We start from the raw sequence: 22,892 nt of genomic DNA, 5'->3' as shown, positions 1-22,892 counted from the left end.
ATATATATATATAAATTAATTATAAACTCTCTTTCAAGGATCTCTTTTTGTGAGGAATCTCATTGAGAGTTTGAAACTATTGTGAAATTCTCAACTTATTTATAAGAAAAAAATTCTTTCAAAAAATCTATGTGGGATTCAATCAAATTTATTGGAGGGATACTTAAAATTTTGATATCCCTCCAAAATTTTTGCTCTTCTTTCAATCAAATTATTTGAATTAAAATCATATAAAGGGAATATTAAATATTTGGTTTCCTCTTTCAAAATTAAAATTAATAATATTTTAAAATACATTATTATATTTTTCGGTAAGAAAAATATTAGGAGAAATATTTAAAATAGTTTAATATTTTCAATTTTTTTAATTTATAATTTTATTTAAATATAGTTTAAATATGTTTATGACGTCACGGTTAGACTTCGGTTTAACCCTACGGTTGAACCGGTGACCTGTCCACCTAATCATTTTTTTAGTTCGCTCACAGGTCCGATTTTTAAAACATTGGTTATGAGTTTTGAAAATAGAAAATTTGTTTGATTATGAGCTTTAAAATAAATTTTGAGTTGTATTTTGAAATTTTTTGGATTTATTTTTTAAAATATTTAAAAAATTTCTTAATTTTATTTTTTTAGGGTAAATATTTTATATTTTAAATATTTATTTATTCATTTTAATGTATACTATATTTCATACATTTGTGTGCTTTATTTTATTTTAAATATTTTATTTTATTTTATAAATATTTAAATTTGTTTTTTATGCGTTTGGTTATAATTTGAGTGTGGAGTTTTGAATTATGTGTTTGGTTATGAGTTCTGAAATAAGTTTTGAGTTCTATTTTGATTTTTTTTGGATTTATTTTTTTTTAAATATTTAAAAAAATTCTTAATTTTATTTTTTAGGGTAAATATTTATTTATTTATTTTAATGTGCACTATAGTTCATACATTTGTGTGCTGTATTTTATTTTATTTTATAAATATATTTTAAATATTTTAATTTTTTGTTATGTATTTCGTTATAGTTTGAGTGTAAAGTTTCGAGTTATGTGTTTGGTTATAAATTTTGAAAATAGTTTTTGAATTGAGTTTTGAGTTATGTGTTTAGTTACGATTTGAGTGTAGAGTTGTGTTTTAAGTTTAAAATATTAAAAAAATTAAAATATTTACAAAATAAAATAAAAAAATTTAAATAAAAATTATATATTTAAAATAAAAATAAAATTTCCTCAAACATTTTTTAATATTTAAAAAAAATAAATCTAAAAAATTTTAAAATACAATTCAAAATTCACAAACTCAAAACTCAAAATACAATTTAAAATTCTTTTTAAAATTCAAAATTCAAAATCTCTTCTCAAAACACCTTTTAAAACTCTTTTCAAAACTCAACTCACAATTCCAAACTTAAATCATAACTCCACACTCAAATTATAATTTTAAGACTAAACCAAACGGAGCCAATAATTGAACGTGTTTTAGTTTCAATTTTAGAATATTTTTTAAAAATATTTCTAATAAAATAAAAAAGAATAAAATTACAACAAAAAAGAATCTAAATTTGAGTTTTATAATAAAATAATTTTTAATTTTTTAATTTTATCAATTTAAAATCTTATCTTTTAATTTGTTTTGCAATTTCAATCATTTGTCTATTTTCGTTAAATAAAATTAATAAAAAAATAATATTTAAAGTCATATATACAAAAAAAAAATTTAAAATTAAAATACATTTTTCATTAAGTTTATTAACTAAAATATGCTTTTTTCTGTTAGTTTACTCAATGAAAATAGATTGATGATTTATATTAGAAACAAATAAAAAAATTTAAATTTAAATTAATAAAATTAAAATTTTAGAATTTATTTTATTAAAACGCTCAAATATTGGATTTTTTTTTGTAATAATTATTTAAAATAGAAATTAGTTTGAAAAAACTCTCAGAAAATATAAAAATCATATGACATTGATGAGTTTTTTTTAATTAAATTATTTTTTATTCCAAAAAATGTAGTAATTTTTCAAAAAATAGATTGTGGATTTATGTCAGGTTTGGTTTTGTGGTTTATGCAATCCTTGCATAGTGCTCCTAAAAATAACTGCCCACTATCAGTAGTGGCTTTTTCTCCGCTCTTCAACTTCCCAAACAAATCGTTGCATCAACCCCCCTAAATTCAAATTCATCCTCATCTATTTCATCCAACAACTCTCTCTCTAGTTTCCACAGTTTAAAACAATGGCAATTGAAAATATCTATGAAGAAAGAGCTGAGAAAATGATTTCCCACAAAGACGGGAAATCCACATTCAGAATTGCCAGATTCCTCAAACCATGCACCAAACATCTCAAAAATGCTGTCCCAATCCCAAACACCCCTCTGTTATCTGATATTTTCCCTCACAATCTCCAGCAATGGCCTTCCGAGGTCCAGTTCCGAGGCTGGAAACTTCCCCACAGAAAATGGAAAGAATGGGTCGAACGATTAGCCCGAAAACACTCCAAAACATGGAAAAAGGCCGGTATCTGTGACGCCATCCTTAGTTCTTTGTACGAGGTTCGTCGCGACAAAGATTTGGTATTGGGATTGTCTGAATTTTGGTGTCCCGAGATCAACACATTTGTCTTTCCATGGGGTGAAGCGACGATCACCCTCGAAGACATCATGGTTCTTGGTGGGTATTCGGTTCTGGGAAAGCCCGTGACAAGCCCGCTTCCCAAGGACTTGTTGAGAGTCGAGCACGAGTTGAGATGCCTCCAAATGGAGATGTCTAGAAGGATAAAGCAATGTATGGAAAACACGGGTGAGTCTGAGTTTAAGTCTGAGCATGTTGCTTTTTTAACATATTGGTTATCTAGACATGTGTTCCCTTCTATTTCTGAAAAGACTATTGGAAAGCACATCTTTCCTATAGCAGCACATTTGTCTGTAGGGGCAAGAATCGCACTTGCCCCTGCAGTACTTTCGAGTCTGTATCGAGACTTGAGATTGCTGCACGAACAAGCGATCACTAGTTCACAACGTATTGTAGTTTTCGCGCCATTTCAATTGGTGCAGCTTTGGGCATTGGAGCGGTTCCCACTTTTGGGACCGAAAACCCCAAACTCATTAGAACTCGGCCAGCCTAGAGCCGCCAGGTGGCACAAACTAAACTCAAAAATAAATCTGCCACTTGTCAGATCGGCTCTTAGGCTGCCGGAAAATTTCCTTTGGCGGCCTTATGCTAGTGATTTGAAAAATTGGCGCCATTTATCATACTACAAAGAAACCGAACAATTTGTATCTGATCGTTCGTGTTTTGATGATGAAATAAAATCTTACATTCGATCAACACTGTCATCTAATATGGTTGGAATAGGTTGTGTAGAGAAGTATTCGCCACGCCGCGTAGCGATGCAGTTTGGAATGGATCAAGATCTTCCTACTGCTGATCATTTGGGTTCAAAGACTGGGTTGAAACATGTCGGTTTCTTTGTCCAATCAAGATTCTTTGAGCCCAGTGTGTCGGTTAGGTACTTGAAATGGTGGGATGATTTCATGTTTGCTCGAAAACGAGCAATTAGGGATGCCTCAATGCAGAAAGCAAAAATGATGATGAAAAAAGCTTCATCATCGTCAGTCCAACCAAAAATGAATGAGAAAAACTGTCATTATTCCAGGACACAGATAATTAGAGATTGGACCGATGACGAAGCTGATTTACCGTCCAAAATATCATCAAAAATTGAGACTAAAAACAGTGAGGGTGATTTTCATGCTTCAAATGCTTCAAACACGCCCAAGATTTCCAATAAAATTTCAAAAGTTTCAAAAGAAATTGCCAATGAAGAGAAAAACTTGCAGCCATATCAAGGTTCAAGTATTGAAAAGATTCATCAAGATTCTGGTGTTTCTTCAAAGACACAGATAATTAGAGATTGGACCGATGAAGGAGCTGATTTACGGTCTAAAAGATCATCGAAAATCAAGACCAGAAACAAAAAGGGTGATTTCCATGCTTCAAATGCATCAAGTACTCCCAAAATTCCCAAGAAAATTTCAAAATTTTCAAAAGAAATTGTCAACGAAGAAAACAACTTGCAGCGATATCAAGGTTCAAGTATTGGAAAGATTTACCAAGATTCCAGTGTTTGGAAAAGGACAAGAAGTTCGCGGAAAGGTAATGTTGTTCCTTCTTCTTCTACTATGAATAGAAAGCGAAAGTTGTCTTCGAAAGAAGAAGGGAATTTAAAGAAGAAAGGCTCCATTGATATCGTTAACCACTTTGATGAAGAATTGGATTTTGTGTTGCTGAGAGAGATGATGAAACAGAACAAGAGCAAAGAAGAATCAGTTAAAGTAGTTGCTGTTAAAGAGTCTTATGATAATCCTGTGAATGTTGATGATTGGAAGATGGAGATTAGTGCAAGTCAATTTCAAGAACTTGAATTGTCTATAGAAGGAAGGTTTCAGAGGATAGAGAAGAGGTTGGGGATAAATCCCACTTCCATGCGTTGAAAAAAAGTGAAGTAACTCAGCCTAAGTGTTCGTACGAACTTTTTTTTTTTTTTTTTAGTATGAAGAAAGATTCATCTACTCGATCACATTTGATGGACTTGAAACTTGATTTGATTTGGTTTGGTTATATGTGTGTGTGTGTGTGTGTGTGTGTGTGTGTGTGGTGGTTTGGTAACATTTGTGTCTAAGCACATTTTGATGTAAATGTGTTATGTATTTATTAAAAAAAATACTTCAAAAAATATTTAGAATTATGGCGTAAATTTAAATTTAGTATGATATGGTCATATGTAGAATCAATATGATTAGTATGTTTTGAATTTTGACTTTTTTTCCCAAGTATATACTATTATTGTATTTATAGTGTCCTATCTGCAATTATGTGACTCACTCATTGCAAGATACTCGGTATTTATGAGGCATCACGTGATACATGTGACACACCAATCACAAACCATTATACCCCTATTATTCTCTTATCACCTAATACAAAATGGTGAGTCTCACCTCTTTCATTAATCACCATAAATGTGAGCTACTGCTGGCCATGCCGCTAGTCTTAATAAGTTATTAATGTGTTAGTTTGCGAACAATGTAAAAAATTACATGACCTTTACTGCATAGTGTTCAAGATCATATATATTCTGGGGGGTGGGAGATTGTCCATAAGCAAGAATTTGTTACAAGTCTCTAGCATTATTGAGTTCACTAGACAGTCTAGGGAACCAAAATAGGAAATAAAATAAAATAAATTATAGAGAATGTAGAGATTAGATGAGGAGGACATTTTAGGACTGATGAGATGGAGATGGTAGCATAAGTATGAAAACTTATAAAGGGCCGAAGCAATATTGTTTAGTATTTTTTTATTTTTTTTTTTCAAATTGAGATAACCATTACTTAACCATGTAAAACATACATATTCTATGGAATAATTTGAGCTAGTATATTACTTGAACACAAATGGAATGAAATACGTTGAGGTTGCTGTTAATATTTGTTTTTATTATATATATATATATATATATTAATAATGTATATAAAAGACTTATATTTGTTTTGCAAATAAAAAAGAGAAAATGGCAGGGATAGTGGCTGGTTAACCTGCACTATATTGGTTAACTTGTACACATACATATTCTATCTTAAAAAAAAAAAAAAAAAAAAAAAAAAAAAAAAAAAAAAAAAAAAATGCCTGTACACATATATGGTAGTTGTGCTAATTATAGAAAAGTAAATTGTTTAAATTATGGTGCTTACTTGTTTATAATTAATAAAATTATATAAAGCTAATTGTAAACCAATTAAATTGTGACACATGATGATGCATGTTATTTTTATTATTTTAAATTTATTTATAAATTTAAAATTAGGCTGAGACTTTGAACTTTTTAGACCAACCAAAGTGCAGCACATAGCCTTTGTTTGGGAGTAGGTTAGTTTTTTTTGATTTTTTAACTACTTTAGTCTAGAGTTAAAAAGTTGGTTTGGGTTAGATTTTTTTGATTTTTTTAAATTTTTATAAGAAAAAAAATAAAATAATTATGATTTGAATGTAATATTTTATCTTAAAATAATTCTAGCTACATTATTATTTTATTTCTTTACACCCATATGGGATTTGTTTTCAATTTTACCCACGAGTGAAATTACGCAGAAAGGCCTCATGAATACTGGACTTTCTGGTCGTGGAGTTGGAGAAAAGCAAATTCATTGCCAAGCCTCAAATTCGATAGTGAGATTGAGTTTGGTTTCGACTTCAACACCTCTGGCGACTCCAATCTCGCCATCTTCTTCCAATGCTTTGGTTCAGAAGAGGATGGTCAGTTCCTTTTCTTCAACCCCTTTTTGTTGTCTTCATAGGTTGTTCAATTGATTGACTTTTGAACTTTTTTTTCTTGTAGAAACCCAATGGACCCAAGCCAAGGCCACCAAAATCATTGTCAAAATTGTTGTCTTCAAACCCAAAGGAGATTGAGATTGAGATTGCAGAGGTGTTGTATGGCTTGATGACCCAATCGCAAGGCCCTTCGAAGAAAGAAATTGTTGGGGGCAACAACGATTCAGCCATGTTCGATTTGAGTGAGGTGAACAAATCGAGTAGTGATGCGAAATAGAGAGAGTTTCGTCTCCATCCACATCGACTGCGCCTTAGTCAACGGCTATGTTTGATCTCAAACTCTACATTTTTTAGTTTAGTTTAGGATTAGTTTTGGTAGTATAATTGGCCCAAAAAGAATCACATTTTTTAGTGACGAAATGAGATAAGAGGCGTAAAGAGTTAAAATAATAGTATAAGTAGAATTATTTTATTGACTTTTTAACTTATTTTATTTTTTGTATAATTATTTTAACTCCAAATTAACCTGCCAAACAAAGCCACAATCATATGTGTCGTTTTTATTATCAGAAAAGTTAAATGAAAGAAATTCATGTAACTGAACACACAATAGACACAAATTATGGGTTCCACACAAAAAAAAAAAAAAAAAAAAAATAGTAGGCCCCACCCCTTGTGTCTGTTATGTAATAATAGAAGAGATTTACATAATTAAACATAGAATAAATACAAGTGATGGCCTATATCCCATGCTTAACAGAAGAGATTCACATAATTAAACAAAGAATAGAAGCAGGTGGTGGGTCCCACACAAAGGATGAGTGAGCTCACTCCTGTGCCTGTTATGTAATTAATTTGATAAAGAAAATTGTTTGAGGGCTCGAATACTTTGGCGCGAATAGCCCGAAAACGTGGGCTCACACCTATCTCGTCCTCTGTCTTCATTTTTCTTCTTCTTATACCCAAACTATCTCACCCTCTATCCTCATTTTTGTTCTCATACCCAAACTCTCAAACTCTCTCTCTATTGCTTTATTTGTCATCGTTTTTCCGAATCATTCGAGTCTATCTCCTCCGAAATGACGCCGAAAAGAAGTTATTATGTCACCTCCTCTCTCCTTCCAATCTCAGGTAAACTCTGTAAACTCAAAACTAGGGTTTGATGATTGAGGGTTTTGTATTTTGCCCTACAGTTGCAGCTTGTGAAGTAAGCTATTGTTCTATTTGTTGTTTTTCTTTTTCTTTTTTTCGATTTGAGATGCATTTGTGAGAGGAACAATGGATATGCTGAATTGTGTGACTCCATGTCTGTTAAAAAAAAAAATTATTTGGTTGTTCTGGAATCAGACCCTCGGTTTAACATCTTCCATTATATTGATGCATTCCAAGTGTTTGATGAAAGTCCCCAACTGATTTTGTCCCAACTGATTTTCTTCATTACAGAAATTCCCTTCCTGTTTTGATGAAAGTCCCCAACTAATTTTGTTCCAATCATTCTGTAAAAAAAAATTTGTCGTTATTCTGTAGTGAGACTCTGTGGAAACCTCTTCCATTAGATTAAAACAGGAAGGGAATTTCTGAATGTTTAACAAGGAAAAATCAATTTGTGAATATTTAATAAGGAATTGAAAAATCAATTTTTGAATGTGTAACCAGGAAAAATCAGGAAACATCTATTTTATTTGTGAATTTTTAACAAGGAAAATCAAGAAGCCATAATTATGTTTAACATAGGTTTTATTTGTGAATGTTTAGCAAGGAAAAATTAAGAAGCAACTGATTTGGCATCTATTCTATTTGTTAATGTTTAACAAGGAAAATCAAGAAGCCAGAATTATGTTTAACATAGGTTTGATTTGTGAATGTTTAACAAGGAAAAATCAAGAAGCAATCAGGAAACATCTATTTTATTTGTGAATGTTTAACAAGGAAAAATAAAGAAGCCAGAATTATGTTTAACGTATGTTTTATTTGTGAATGTTTAACAAGGAAACATCAAGAAGCCATCTTTCACAAAGTCTACATAGAAAATTTATGTTTGATGAAAGTTCACATAGAAATTGTTAATGGTGTAACTGTGGATGTAAGTTGGGTGTTTGTTGGTGTGATTTAGGTTGTGAGTTTTTAGTGAAAATGGAACACTTAATTTGAATGTATATGTCATGACCCGAACCCGCCCCCGTGTGTTAAGGACATATCCGGCCAGTAATCATGAGATTACTTATAGCCTCAAACCAAACCCAACGTATTTTAACAGAGTTAATGGGGGCCAAACGGAAGCAATTTAAAACTTTGTCCATAGAGCTGTGCTTACATGGCACATCATAACAAACCATACATATGCATATTAATAACTCACATCAAAATAAGTACTACGCAAAGCTCTGTACATACAGGATCATATAAGTTTCAGTCAGCCAAACAAAACTATATACAAACGTATCCAAAGTCTTCACCAATATGACAAAATAAAAAGATAGCAAAAAGGCGAAGATGAATCTCGTGCGTGAGACGTAAGGCTGACTCTTCAAAACCTTGGTTGTTCCACACAAACTTCACTGGGGCTAGGTTTGGACCTCTCTTGGCTCACCTACAAACACATGAATGAGCGTGAGCAAAAGCCCAGTGAATAATATCAAATAAGGAAGTTACACAAATGGTATTTAGAACAACGTGCTTCAAACGGCATTGACTCCAATTCGTGTTTCTAACTAGCATATATAAATATACGTCAAGTGATTACGGTTCCAAGTACATCATACGGCCTCGAGCCCAATTCATTCGTGTCATTCAAGTCAAACTGGCCTTGGGCCCATTCATACTTTCAATCATGTCAAACTGGCCTTTGGCATATTCAGACTTTCATTCATGTCAAACTGGCTTTTGGCCCATTCAGACTTTCTTGTCAAACTGGCCTTTGGCCCATTCATTTATTCATTTCAAACTGGCCTTTGGCCCATTTATCTTTCATTCAGATCACACTGGCCTCTGGCCCATTCATTCTGTCATTCAAACTCATACGGCCTCTGGCCCATTCACTCTATCATTCAAACTCATACTGGCCTCTGGCCCATTCATTTATGTCAGACTGGCCTTCGGCCCGTTCATTCATTCATTCATTCGTGTCAAACTGGCCTCTGGCCCATTCATACTTTCATGTCAAACTGGCATTAGGCCCATTCATTTGGCATAGCAAACATTGTCCACCAATCAGATTAACAAACTTATAAACTTACATAGAAGTAAGCAATTGGACAACAACATATTTCAGATATCTTTGTCAAGATATTATTCATAGTGATCGGTTGGTTGGTTTGCCCTGGAGCTTGACCCTACACATCACATAACACATATGGGTCACAAATGATTCAATCCGTTCTCTAATTCACATATTCCTCTTTCTTATCCCTTTAATTCAATTACAATGCTTAATGTATGCCTAAGAGTACTTAGAAGTGAAAGAGAACAGAAAACGAAACACAGAATACCTTTTTAAAATTTTCAGAAACAGGGTCCCCGCTCGAGCGGACCCATGACGCCTGCAAAAGTACTGGATGCATCAAATTTACGCTCGAACGTGAAGTTGGGCGCTCGAGCTGAAGGCCTCACTACATGGCTCCCCGCTTGAGCGTGAACTTCCGCGCTCGAGCGGGCGTCATGTCTGCAGAAAAATACTAGAAGCTCGTATTTTACGCTCGAGCGGCTGTTTCCCCGCTCAAGCGAACATCATGAATTCTGGGTTTTCCAGATTGTGTTCTTGAGCTCGAATTCAACATTCAAACCAACCTTTCTTGCATATATAGCTCAAACTTCAAATATACTTGTGCTAACATGATACAAACACCACATTATATCATTATGAAGCTCAATTTCATGATCAAACACATGCATGTCCCAAATTACACCACACTTGCTTTTATGACAACAATTACATGTATTTCAAACTCATTTCCTCATAATTCGTACATGCATGTGGATTATAACTCCAATTTCAACTTAAGTGGTGCAAATGGTGATCACAAACATGAGTTCTAACCAAAATTCTACATGGATCATATTTTTCATACTCAACTATACAAATTCATGGCAATTATACACATGCATTCATTCCATGACTTCAAATTCGACAAAAACAACTCAATTCATGACCTTTATCATTATTCAACCTTGAATTTACAAATTTACAACAAGAACTCATGGATTACTCACCAAGGAGCTTTAATCGTCCCAAACTATAGTCAAATCTTGAGTTGGTCTTCAAATTATTCAAGCTTCAATGATCAAACTTCAATCTCTTACACTCTCTCTCTCTAGCCGAACCTCCCCCTCTCTTCTTAGAGTTAAAATCAGCCAATATTGAAGCTAAAGAGGAGAATTGAGTGTATATGGCCCTTTATATAGCCCCACTAAGTCAATTTATCAATATTAAATAATTGGGCACTCAATTCATCGTTCTGAATCTAATTATTCTGATCTAAATAAATTTTCAATTAAATTTCACCGTAGGCTCTAAAAATTACACTAATCACAATGGCGTAATCAATTTCGGATTTCGTGGCCGATAAGGCCTTTAATTTAATTTCCAAAGCAGATAATCAAACAGATATTCTTACGGTGAACAGATAGAAATTCAAAACCACATATTTTCATATTATAGCACACAAAATCGTATCAAACACATAATCACATTTATAATGAGGACCAATTAGCATAATACGGAACAGGGTTATCACAGTATAAGACACTTAATTTGAATGTATAAGACACTTAACAATTTTGAATGTATATGTTCAGTGTCTTGTTAAGTGATTTAGGTTATGAGTTTTCCTGAAAATGTACTTTGTAAAAACTCACTGCCATAAAATCTCAATTTTGAATTTTGAATGTATAAGACACTTGTCTAATGAATATCATAGAGCATTGAAGACATAAAATATGGAAACATGGTTTGAAATTAATATTCAAATATTTTAAATTTTGTTTATGCAGGTTAAAAATGGCTTTTTCTTCTACTAACAACAGCAACATTAGATTAAGACCAAGAATGTGTGAATGCAGGAAAACAGCTGCAATGTATATTGTACGAACCAATGAGAATGGAAATCAAGGGCGTCTCTTTTTTGTTTGCCCATCCAAATATGTAAGTATGTGTTATGAAATTAAACTTGTAGTATTTCGGAAATTATTTGTGTAAATTAAATAATTGATTGTCATGCATTGTAGAGTAAGAGTAACAAAGAACACTGCAATTACTTCAAGTTTGCGGACGATGATGATAGGGCCATTACCTCGACAATCCATTCCAATAGTGGACCTCGTAAAGCTATCCGAACAGAAGAATTGAATGATGTTAGGGCAAGGCCTTCTGAGATGGAAAATGAAATACATGACCATGGTAGAAGGCTTCAAAGGATGGACAACAAATTCAAGGCTATGATTTATGTGATTGTAATTTGTATCGTTTTGTACTTTATTATGTAAGAATTGAAGTGCTTGATTGTTAGTTTTTGGAAAATTTGATGAATGTAATTATGGATGTAATGGACATGCTGAATGTTAGTGTTTGAATGAATATGATGTTGTAATTTTATTATAGATGTAATGTATTGTTTGAATTAACTAAAACAGGGTTAGGATAATTTTATTATGGATGTAATTTTGTTATGGATCTATTTTGTTGTAATTTCATTATGGATGTAATTTTATTATGGAGAATTACTAAAACATGCAAAAGTAAACACTATTTCGCTTGTATGTTCCTCTTCCATTGATCATTGTAACATCAACAAAACCACCTTCAACCCCATGAAATATTTGTCCCCCATAATCGGATGAGGAGGCATAATGTGCGTAACTTTTAGGGGCCATAGAGAAGGTTCCAGCAGCAAATGGAAGTAGGAAAAGATCATGAGATGGACTTGAAGCATCAGTTTGAAAATGTGGCAGATTGAAAGAGAAACAGATTGAAGTGAACAATCATAGCAACAGTCATATAACAGTTTGAAAATATGACCCTAAAAATCATAGCAATAGTTAAAAATCATAGCAATAGAAAATATGACCATCAATCTGCCCCATTCAACATCATTTAACATCATTCATAGTTAACCATCAACCTACCCCATTCAACATCATTCATAGTTAACTATCAATCTACCCCATTTAATTTTATAGTTAAACATCATTCATAGTATTCTACAAACAAACTCATCTCAGGAGCATTCCACAAGAAAAGAAAAAAAAAGTGTAAAAGTACAAATATATATATATATATATATATATATATTACAACGTACTAATGCGAAACTAAAAAAAAAAAAAAAAGGGACATTTGGGTCCGCATCTACATTGAAGTGAACAAAATTTGAAGCGATTGTCGAACATTGACTGCTGATGTTGTTCACTATTCCTGATTGAGTATGAGATGTGCCTCCAATATTGTCCACTGTTTGCATTTGACTAAACTGTGCCTATTCAATAAACAAGTACACTTTACAAATATTGTCCATTCAACATATATATCAATTAAAACAAGAACAAATATTTTTCTTCAGACATTGAACACATACCGGTACATACATGCTCTATTGCGTACCATCCATGCAAGAAAAATAGTAAGGTGCAGTTTGCGTCGCCTTATGATCATAGTAACACAATTTCATTATACATTTCAGACATTAAAACAAAAAACAACCAACAACCAACAACATAAAAATTCAAATACATATCGGGTCATGATAAGTATTGTATTGCATATCATCTATAACAGGAAAATTTAACTTCAGAGGCTGACATTGAGGAATCGTGCGTCCCTATAGTAAGACACAGACACAAACACATTGGTAAATAATTTATCTTAAGTACATTCAACAATTTCAATATCACACACAAGAAAAGAACTTACCTGTGGTTTTGGAGGTTTTTTACTCTTTCCCTTCAACTGATTCACTATTTCATCCACTTTGCTAACGTTTCGTTTAGTACATGGACGTCCTCTTCGGCGAGCAACCATAGGACTAAGCATCTTGCGAGACATGCTTGCTTTTGTAGTACTACGAGCAGACGAACTTTTCAGCGAACTATGAGAAGGTGGTACATTATTAGTAGAAAGTGGCACGTTACTAGTAGAAGGTGGTACGTGACTCGCATTACCCGATTGATTTTTTCTCACTCTATCCTTGATTTTTATCAACCCAAGATCAAGCACTTCGTGTTTACCATTATTGTTGGCAGCAATTTCTATGATTTCATCCAATATCTTGTGGTATTTATCATGCAACTTTGCATTAAGAACAGCCCCGGCTTTAGTGTATGTGGTTGGAATGTATGTGTACCCTTTTTCGATATCTTTTCTCCATCTTAATATAATGAATTTATCTAGAACCTGATCTATACACCTCTCAAGTAATACAGTAATTGCATGGGCACACATAATGCCCTTAAACTCAAACCACCGACACATACAATGCAATTCACATTCACTTGCATTAAAGTACACAACAAATTCCACAGTCTTCATTTTCTCACCGACAAGAACAGCCTCCTTCACATGATAAGTACAAATTGCTCCCTTCTCTTTGACAAGATTCGCACGACAATACAATAGTCGCTTCAATTCTACCTGCACTTTTTTAAATTTTGCATTCGTGTAGACTGCACGAAATTACTTCTCAAACTCATATACCGTTAAGCAATTATATAATTTGTTTCAAGATTTGAAGTCTGATTTCATCTCTTTCTCAACCTTACTTCTTAAGGCATTATCATATTGTTCAACAAATTGCTTTAAAGTTGTCTTTGAGTTCACATATCCATAAAAAAATGTATTTATACTCTCACTTCGTTGTGTAGTCGACATGCCAGTCCAAAAAACGTCCTTAACATAGGCAGGAATCTACCTATGTCACTCACTGTATAATACCCCCAACCACTCATTATCATCTAGCTTGAACTTTGCAATCATCGCTTGCCATTCTTCATCAAATTCATCTTTTTGTAAAACAATCATAAACTGCATTTTGCAAAGCAAACTTGATGGATTCATATTGGGCATATCCTCTTAATTTCTCCGGAATTTTCTTCATTATATGCCATAAGCACCAACGATGTCGAGCTTGTAGAAAGACAACTTCAATGGCATTTTGCATAGCTCTACACTGGTCTATTATTATAGCTGTTGGACAAACGTCAAACATGCAACTTAACCATTCTCTGAATAGCCACACAAATGTTTCAGTGTTTTTATTAGATAACAACCCACAACCAAGCAAAATTGGCTGCCCATGGTGATTAACTCCTACAAACGGAGCAAATGACATATCATATTTGTTTGTGAGAAAAGTTATGTCAAATGAAACCACATCCCCAAATGCTTTATAAGCTGCCCTACTCCTTGCATCCGACCAAAACAAGTTTCGCATGCGACCATTTCATTGAGGTCAATTGCAGAATAGAAGTTTGAATTTTGTTGTTGCATTCTATGAAAATAAAGTGCAACTGATTAAGCATCTCCTACCCCAAGCCTCAATCTTCTCATACTCTGAATGTGATTCATTGCATCTCGTTCATCAAATGTTAATGCCTCATACCCCTCCCTGCTTCAACAACTATAGAATGAAAATTCCTAGTGTAATGGCTCCAAAATGCGTGTCACAGTTATCTTTATCTAATTATGCGATAATACGAATTAATTTGAAAATATATAATGAGGCTACAACTTTGGGACTGAAATTGACGACCATAATGGGTTCAGAAACTAAAATTAGGTACATGGATATGCTAATGGGAATTTTTAGAGCCATTTAGGACGTTTAATTGAAAACTGATTTCGTCTGATTCGCTAATTTTAGCAAATTGGAATTAAGAAATTAGATAGGAGTTAGAGCCTAATTCACCTCGGTGTAATTTAATTTATTGTAATTGAGATCATGATATGATGGGAGTTAATTTAATTTGAGAGAATTTGTAAAGACCCTAATTTTTTGTAATTACACTTGAAACCCTGAGCCTTAGGTTAATAGCATTTTAGCCCTAGTTCCGTAAAATTCTGCACAAGGGCCTAAGTAAAGAATAATTTCTCCGTGTGCTACCATAATTAAATCATAGAACACCAATTTATGATTGGAACTATCTTAAAACTTGGTTTTATTTATTTTACCTCATAATTTCTAAATTAATTCACACATTTTATTTTTATTTCTAATTTTTTTTTTGTTTTTATTGTTCTTTCATTTATTATTTATTTGAATAGAATACTATTGTGTATTTGAATATATACATAGTTCAAATATATATATATATATATATAATATGTTGGTGGAAGAGTTGGTTGGATAACAACAAAAAAATAAATAAAATAAAAAAAAACAAATATCTAGATATTTAGTTCCCTTAGCCATTAAGCTACCTTATACTCTATAAATTGAGGGCTTGTCCAAATCCACTCCCACGTTTTTCAAAAGCCCAAGGAGAGGGTGAGAGAGGGAGTGTTGGCTCAAAGGAAGTAGAGAAGTAAGAAGAAGAAGAAAAAAAGAAGAGAAAAAAAAGGAATTCTTGAAGGAAAGAACATACCTCTCCCTTAATTTCTTCAATCCTTTCATCATCTCATTCTATTGTCTAGTATGTCTCTTGTGTTACAAATTAATGGTAAATAGGGTTTTTGGTGTGTGTGAAAGTATGGGTATGATATAGTGTCATTGTCTTGCAAATTTGTGAAATTAGGCACTGCTGCAACTTTTATAATTTAAAAGAAATATCAAATCTATCTAATTCTCAAATCTGAATTTATTGTAGGATATTTTATGTGTTTAGAGCTTGTGACAATTTTATTAACTCCTAATTGTGTGTTTTTAGGGCTTGGATAATTTGTTGAAAAATCTGGTCCTGAGTCTCTAAAAAACAGTCCACTTTTAGCAATTTATAAAATTCTAGAAAAATCATCTCATGTTGGTTCTTCTGTCAAAATTTAGAACACTGAGTCCCCTTTCCAACAGATTTTATTTGAGTGAAAACCGTCGGGTAGATTGAGAGAAAAGGACAGGTTTTTTAATATAGTTTGTAGATGAATTTTTGGAGGGGCTGTGCAACTTCTAAAAATTGGAACTGAAACTAGACAGATTTAATATTATTTCTGTGCAATTTCAGCCCCTAATTTGACCTAGAAGTATTTTTACCAAAGCGTTCTTGTTAGCCCTGCAGAACCGAACAATGCTGAAAATTGTGTTCTATGATGTTGTTTGTCTCTAAATGTTTCAAAGCATTTCTAATGTTGTTTTCTTGCCTTACTATACTTATGTATGATGATCATGGACTATATTTCCTCTCGTATGTTTTTCTCATACTCTTTTATATAACCGAATAAGGGAATGTGACTAACTTACTTAGCAAAAGATCTACTACACGAGAAATGATAAGGGGTTGGCAATGGGTGACGTTCATCTTAGTGTCTTAGAACAATTTTATACATATGCATGACATGAATTATGATGGGATTAATACCAAGTGAGTTAAGTCTTGCGTAAGCAGTTTAAGCGGGCCCCTAGGTTGACCCGGATGTATTAAGACTCTACGCGGTGGTTTCAGGGTGTAAGCGAGCCCTTTGGTATGGTATGTGCAGGGTGTAAGCGAGCCCTAGGCACGATTTGTGTGTAAGCGAGCCCACTTGTTGGCTGTCCCTTTTGAGGTCTATCAATGCCACTGACAGGTAAATAATCGGAAGGTGGACATAGATGGTAAGGTCTGCAAAGCAGCAAAATGGGGAGTTCTGAATAGTCTGGTGTTTAATCCTTGTGGTTAGGTAGAAGGATCTCTTTTGGGGGTTCTAGATGCCTAGTCTAACTACTAATTCATAAAACCTCATTGTAAGTACATTATGTTACCTGAATTGTTTTGTGTATGGTTGATTGATTGATAGAAGATATGGGGGTGTGTGTGTTTTTACTGGGCATTCCAAGCTCATGGCGTGTCATGCCAGGTGAAGAAGCAGCTTACGACGGGGAAGGTTATCCCGAAGACAATCAAGATGAAGTTTTAGAGCCGTGGTTCACTTGAAAATTTGGACTAGTAGTTTGTTTTTGTGTTCTCTTTTCTTTTACCTTTTGGTTTGACAATGTTTGTTAACCTCTAGTGAAACTTAAATCAGTTATCTATGTTATAACTCTGCTTGTATGTGTATATTAAAATATTGTGGTTATCTCTCTTATTTGAGTTGTACTTTATATATATATATATAGATATATTTTTTTTTTGTCTCAAATTTTGGGGCGTGACAAATTGGTATCAGAGCCCTAGGTTTAACCCTTAACCCACGCGTGTTGACTTGTGATTTTATATATCCTTGCCTTTCACATTACTATATTCTGTTAACATTATACTATATCATATTAAAGGTGGACTAAAAAAAAATTGTTTACCTACCATAGGATGGATTATACGTTGGAAAGCATTGATGACTGGGGAGTTTTTCGTTTCCAGAATAGGCGGGCAGTAGTTGTTAGTCCACAAAGACTTAACCGACGGTGTCAATTAGGAGTGAAGCGCGTGATAAAGAAAGCTATTCGGAAAACAGAGGATTTTTCATACTACACCATGCAAGCAAGACGAGCGTTCGTACGCCGACGCCTCCAGTGCAAATGCCGGGAGCTTAGGTTCGCTCTACAGATAGAGCGGAATGGTCAGACTTTTGTTGAGCTTAGGCAAGAGGTATTGGCTGAGGATCTGCGTCCAGTGATGCGTCGCGTTGGACTCGAGAGCTGTGGCTCTCATCATCCTGACTTAGAGGTTCCTTTTGTCTCAGTACTTCCCGGAGCTTCCCCTGTATTCCCTATAGAGGTGTCATCAGAGTACTCCCCTACACCAGCTCAGCAGTTTCCAGCCTTCCCGACATATGCTCCTTTACCACCAGAGGATCCCGAGGAAGATCCCGAAGAAGACCCAGAGGAATCGTTTGACTTAGGGCTGTAGTAGTCATGGGACGAACCTTTTTGTGTACCTTTGTAAATAGTGTTTTGTGTGGTTGAAGCGTGTTTTGTTTTGATATTCTTCCTAGATAGTGTAACCTTTTGTAAGAAGAAGTTATATACATATATATAAAATATCTAGTTGGTTATTCTAGTGTATTGTATGTCAATTTATTTTATTTTGCTTGGTTTAATTACATCATCCATTTAAAAAGAAAAAAGTTAATTACACCTCGGACCACATTAAATTAGCCTATTTATTGAATACCTTTTCGCCTTCACAACAACCCTAAGCTTATATTACCCACAAATTTGGCAGATGGTGGACAATGTGGAAGCAAACGATCAAGTAAGACGCCGACGAGGACGTCCAGCTCGCAATCAAGGCGTTAATCGCGGTAGACCTATACCTGCTGAGGAGTTGCCAAGACCAGTCGGAAACCAGATTCTTGAAGAGTTAGGAAGGCTTAGAAGAACGCAACCAAATGAGCGGATATATTTGTTATCTAAGTTTAGAAAGCAAAGTCCGCCGGTATTCACAGGTAAGCCGGACCCGAAAGTCGCTGAGAGCTGGATTCGTCAAATAGAAAAGATGTTGGAAACCGTGGGTATTACTGTGCATACGGACAAGATTGCCCTGGCAAGTTATCCGCTAGAAGGAGAAGCGGATCATTGGTGGTCCTTGATGAAAAACTCTCGGGACACGACAAGCATGACTTGGGCTCAGTTCAAAGAATTGTTTCTAAGAAAATATTTCCCAAACACAGTTAGACAAGATCGAATTTGGCAATTTCAAACTTTGAAACAGGGTGAGATGTCAGTGACTCAGTATGTGGCCAAGTTTGAAGAGCTGGCTTGATACGCAACCCGATACGTCGCAGATGAGGGAGAGAAAGCATGAAAATTCGAGTGGGGTTTAGACCCAATTATCAAAGGTAAAGTGTTACCCTTGCGCCTCTCTACATTTGCTGATGTGGTGCATACGGCATTGGATGCAGAAAGAGAGTGGCCAGACTCAAAAAGGATTTGGATGATGAAAACGAAGAAATGGGGTCAGTCCTTTGTAGGACCAAGAAAAAATGACCAAAGGAATGTGGTACGGACACCATACACCAGCCCGTCGCAACAGCCGTAACAGCAAAGCCAGAAACGAAGTTTACAAACCAAGCATATTACACAAATCCAATGCTTTCACTGTCATCAGATAGGGCACAAGAAGTCGGAATGTCCCCAACTTTCTGGGATGGGAAATCAAACAGAGGTTTCAGGCGCGAATGCTCAAGTTATTGGCGGGCAAAGGCCATGGACGAACAAGTCAGGAGGAAACCGAAAAGTTTGACTAACCGGTAATCAAAAAGCCGCAGACAGAGTTTTTGCTCTCCAAGAGGAAGATAATGAAGATCCATCAGAAATTGCCAGGATTACCGCCACATCGTGAAGTAGATTTTAGCATCGAGTTACAAGCAGGTACTGTACTGCACCAATATCCCTGACGCCCCACCGTATGGCTCCTACTGAACTTCGGGAATTGAAGACGCAACTGCAAGACTTACTGGAAAAGAGATTTATCCGACCAAGTACCTCACCGTGGGGCGCACCAGTTCTATTTGCAAGGAAAAAGGACGGAACACTAAGATTGTGCATAGATTATCGGCAACTCAATCGGGTGACGGTCAAGAACCGATATCCACTTCCACGGATTGATGACCTTTTTGACTAGCTTCAAGGTTCAAAGTGTTATTCAAAGATTGATCTTAGATCTGGCTATCATCAATTGCGGGTCGCTGATGATGACATACCAAAGACTGCTTTCCGAACACGATATGGCCATTACGAATTTGTGATGATGCCCTTTGGATTAACCAATGCACCAGCCGTGTTTATGAGCTTGATGAATAAGATTTTTACTCCGTACTTGGACCAGTTCGTGGTGGTGTTTATCGATGATATTCTAGTCTATTCACCGTCAGAAGAGGAACACGAGCAACACTTGAGAGTGGTTCTCCAGGTTTTAAGAGACAACCAGTTGTACGCAAAAGCAAGTAAATGCGAGTTCTGGTTAAAGGAAGTCACATTTTTGGGACACGTAGTGTCGGAGCATGGAATCGCTGTAGACCTGGCCAAGGTAGAAGCAGTATTAGATTGGAAGCAGCCAACCTCAGTATTCGAAGTTCATAGTTTCTTAGGGTTGGCCGGCTATTACCGACGGTTTATTCAAGACTTTTCTAAACTAGCTAAACTGATGACTCGTCTAACGCAAAAAGGTATAAAATACGATTGGAACGAAGCATGTGAACAATCCTTTCAAGAACTCAAGATGAGATTGACTAGTGCCCCAATACTCATCATTCCAGAGCGAGACATAGGATATACGGTATATTGCGACGCGTCCAAGGATGGACTAGGCTGTGTGCTAATGCAAAAAAGGAAGGTGGTGGCTTACGACTCCAGGCAACTGAAATCGCATGAAAAGAATTATCCGACACACGATCTAGAGTTGGCAGCAATGGTTTTTGCGTTAAAGCAGTGGCGTCATTATTTGTACGGTGAACAATTTGACATTTTCACGAACCATAAGAGCTTGAAGTATTTGTTCACGCAGAAGGATTTGAACATGAGACAAAGATGGTGGCTAGAATACCTCGAAGATTACCATTTTACTTTATCCTATTATCCTGGCAAAGCTAACGTGGTGGCGGATGCCCTGAGTCGCAAGAACCGGGGAATTATTGCTATCTTGGCACTCAAGGAATGGAACATGATCGGAACACTTAATGAGTTTAGAGTACAGATGAAAGCTCAGGACGAGAAGGTATACCTTGGCGCTCAAATCGCTACACCCAAATTACTGAATGAGGTAATAGAGTCACAGAAGTATGATCGGGAGGTGGCGTTCATAAAAGCGCGAATAACATCTAGCGATCCTATACCTGATTGGACGATTCATTCAGATGGAAGTTTGAGACATCAGGGTAGAGTGTTTGTACCACAAGATGAGTCGCTTAGGGAAAAAGTTCTAAAGGAGTTCTACCATTCGGTGTTCGCAGTGCACCCAGGAGGGACGACCAAGACTTAAAACGCCAATATTGGTGGAGCGGAATAAAGAAAGACGTGGCTCAATTCGCAGCCAGATGCCTTACATGTCAACAAGTAAAGGCAGAACACCAGCGACCTGGAGGGATGCTTCAGCCCTTGTCGATATCAGAATAGAAATGGGAGCATGTAACAATGGACTTCGTCACTAGACTACCCAGGTCACCTAGAGGACATGATGCTATATGGGTTATAGTTGATCGTTTGACGAAAACTACGCACTTTTTGCCATATAAAATCTCCGACACTTTGACATCGCTGAGTCATCTCTACATTAAAGAAATTGTCCGATTACACGGAATTCCTGTATCAATTGTGTCCTACCAGGACCCGCGTTTCATCTCCTGATTCTAGGGAAGCTTACAGGAAGCATTAGGGACCGAATTATGTTTCAGTACCGCATTTCATCCTCAAACCGACAGACATTCGGAATGTACCATTCAGACTTTGAAGGACATGTTGAGAGCTTGTGTGATGGATTTTAAAGGGAGTTGGAAGTGACACCTACCATTGGTGGAGTTCACATACAACAACAGTTTCCAGGCCAGCATTGGCATGGCTCCATTCGAAGCACTGTACGGTCGACCTTGCAGATCACCAGTTTGTTGGACTGAAGTTGGAGAAGTGAGTCTATTGGGCCCAGAGATCGTTCAAGAAACTAAAAAAAGGTGAAACTTATTCGACAAAGATTAGTGGCAGCTCAAGATCGTCAGAAAAGTTATGCAGATAAAAGGAAAAGACCGCTAACCTTCGTTGTTGGTGATTGTGTTTTCCTGAAAATTCAGCCCCGCCGAGGGATCATTCGTTTTAGAAAGAAAGGAAAATTATCACCTCGATATATTGGACCCTTCGAGATACTTCAGAAAATCGGAGAGGTTGCGTACAAGTTGGCTTTACCCCCACAGTTGGCTGGAGTATACGATGTTTTCCATGTATCTATGCTGAGGAAGTATATAATGCACCCTTCTCACATCATCAACTGGGAAGAAATCCAACTCAATAAAGACGCTACCTTTGAGGAGAGACCAGTAGCAATTATGGACAGACAAGAAAAGAACTTGCGAGGGAAGACAATTCACCTTCTTAAGGTACTCTGGCGTTACCATGGTATTGAAGAGTTCACCTGGGAACGTAAAGACGCGATGCGGGCAAATTATCCACAACTATTTGAGGCGTAAGGTATGATCTAATTTCGAGGACGAAATTTATTTAAGGGGGATAGGTTGTAGAGACCCTAATTTTTTGTAATTACATTTGAAACTCTGAGCCTTAGGTTAATAGCATTTTAGCCCTAGTTCCGTAAAAGTCTGCGTAAAGGCCCAAGTAAAGAATAATTTCTCCGTGTGTTACCATAATTAAATCATAGAACACCAATTTATGATTGGAACTATCCTAAAACTTGATTTTATTTATTTTACCTCATAATTTCTAAATTAATTCACACATTTTATTTTTATTTCTAATTTTTTTTTTTGTTTTTATTGTTCTTTCATTTATTATTTA

The 22,892-nt window shown here is 35.3% G+C and overlaps 2 protein-coding genes and 1 long non-coding RNA gene across 3 annotated transcripts; all 3 read left to right on the top strand.

Annotated features, from left to right (window-relative positions):
• Positions 1-2,100: 2,100 nt before the first annotated feature.
• On the top strand, positions 2,101-4,499 carry LOC114297281 (uncharacterized). The gene has a single exon (XM_028241679.2). It carries the CDS (start codon positions 2,241-2,243, stop codon positions 4,497-4,499), a length of 2,259 nt encoding a protein of 752 aa, XP_028097480.2. The 5' UTR covers positions 2,101-2,240.
• Positions 4,500-6,142: 1,643 nt separating this feature from the next.
• On the top strand, positions 6,143-11,932 carry LOC114258176 (uncharacterized). Its single transcript, XR_014336553.1, has 4 exons — positions 6,143-6,321; positions 6,404-7,470; positions 11,329-11,479; positions 11,563-11,932. It is a non-coding gene; the product is annotated as an uncharacterized LOC114258176 (long non-coding RNA).
• A 9,592-nt stretch (positions 11,933-21,524) lies between these two features.
• Positions 21,525-22,567, top strand: LOC145796369 (uncharacterized). The gene is made up of 2 exons (XM_082881459.1): positions 21,525-21,695; positions 22,175-22,567. The coding sequence occupies exons 1-2, from the start codon at positions 21,525-21,527 to the stop codon at positions 22,565-22,567; spliced, it is 564 nt and encodes a 187-aa protein (XP_082737585.1).
• Positions 22,568-22,892: the final 325 nt, after the last annotated feature.

Source organism: Camellia sinensis, chromosome 7 (genome assembly GCF_055761805.1).
Source record: "Camellia sinensis isolate YWXY chromosome 7, ASM5576180v1, whole genome shotgun sequence".
NCBI lineage: Eukaryota > Viridiplantae > Streptophyta > Magnoliopsida > Ericales > Theaceae > Camellia > Camellia sinensis.
Note: the sequence above shows the minus strand (reverse complement) of the source record. Positions and strands in the feature narration are given on the sequence as shown.

Excerpts from the sequence above, each read along its gene's own strand:
- LOC114297281 (XM_028241679.2), top strand. The coding sequence starts at position 2,241 with ATGGCAATTGAAAATATCTATGAAGAAAGAGCTGAGAAAATGATTTCC.
- LOC145796369 (XM_082881459.1), top strand. The coding sequence starts at position 21,525 with ATGGACTTCGTCACTAGACTACCCAGGTCACCTAGAGGACATGATGCT. Across the intron at positions 21,696-22,174 it reads TCCGATTACACGGAATTCCT|CCCCGCCGAGGGATCATTCG; the intron begins GTATCAATTGTG and ends CTGAAAATTCAG.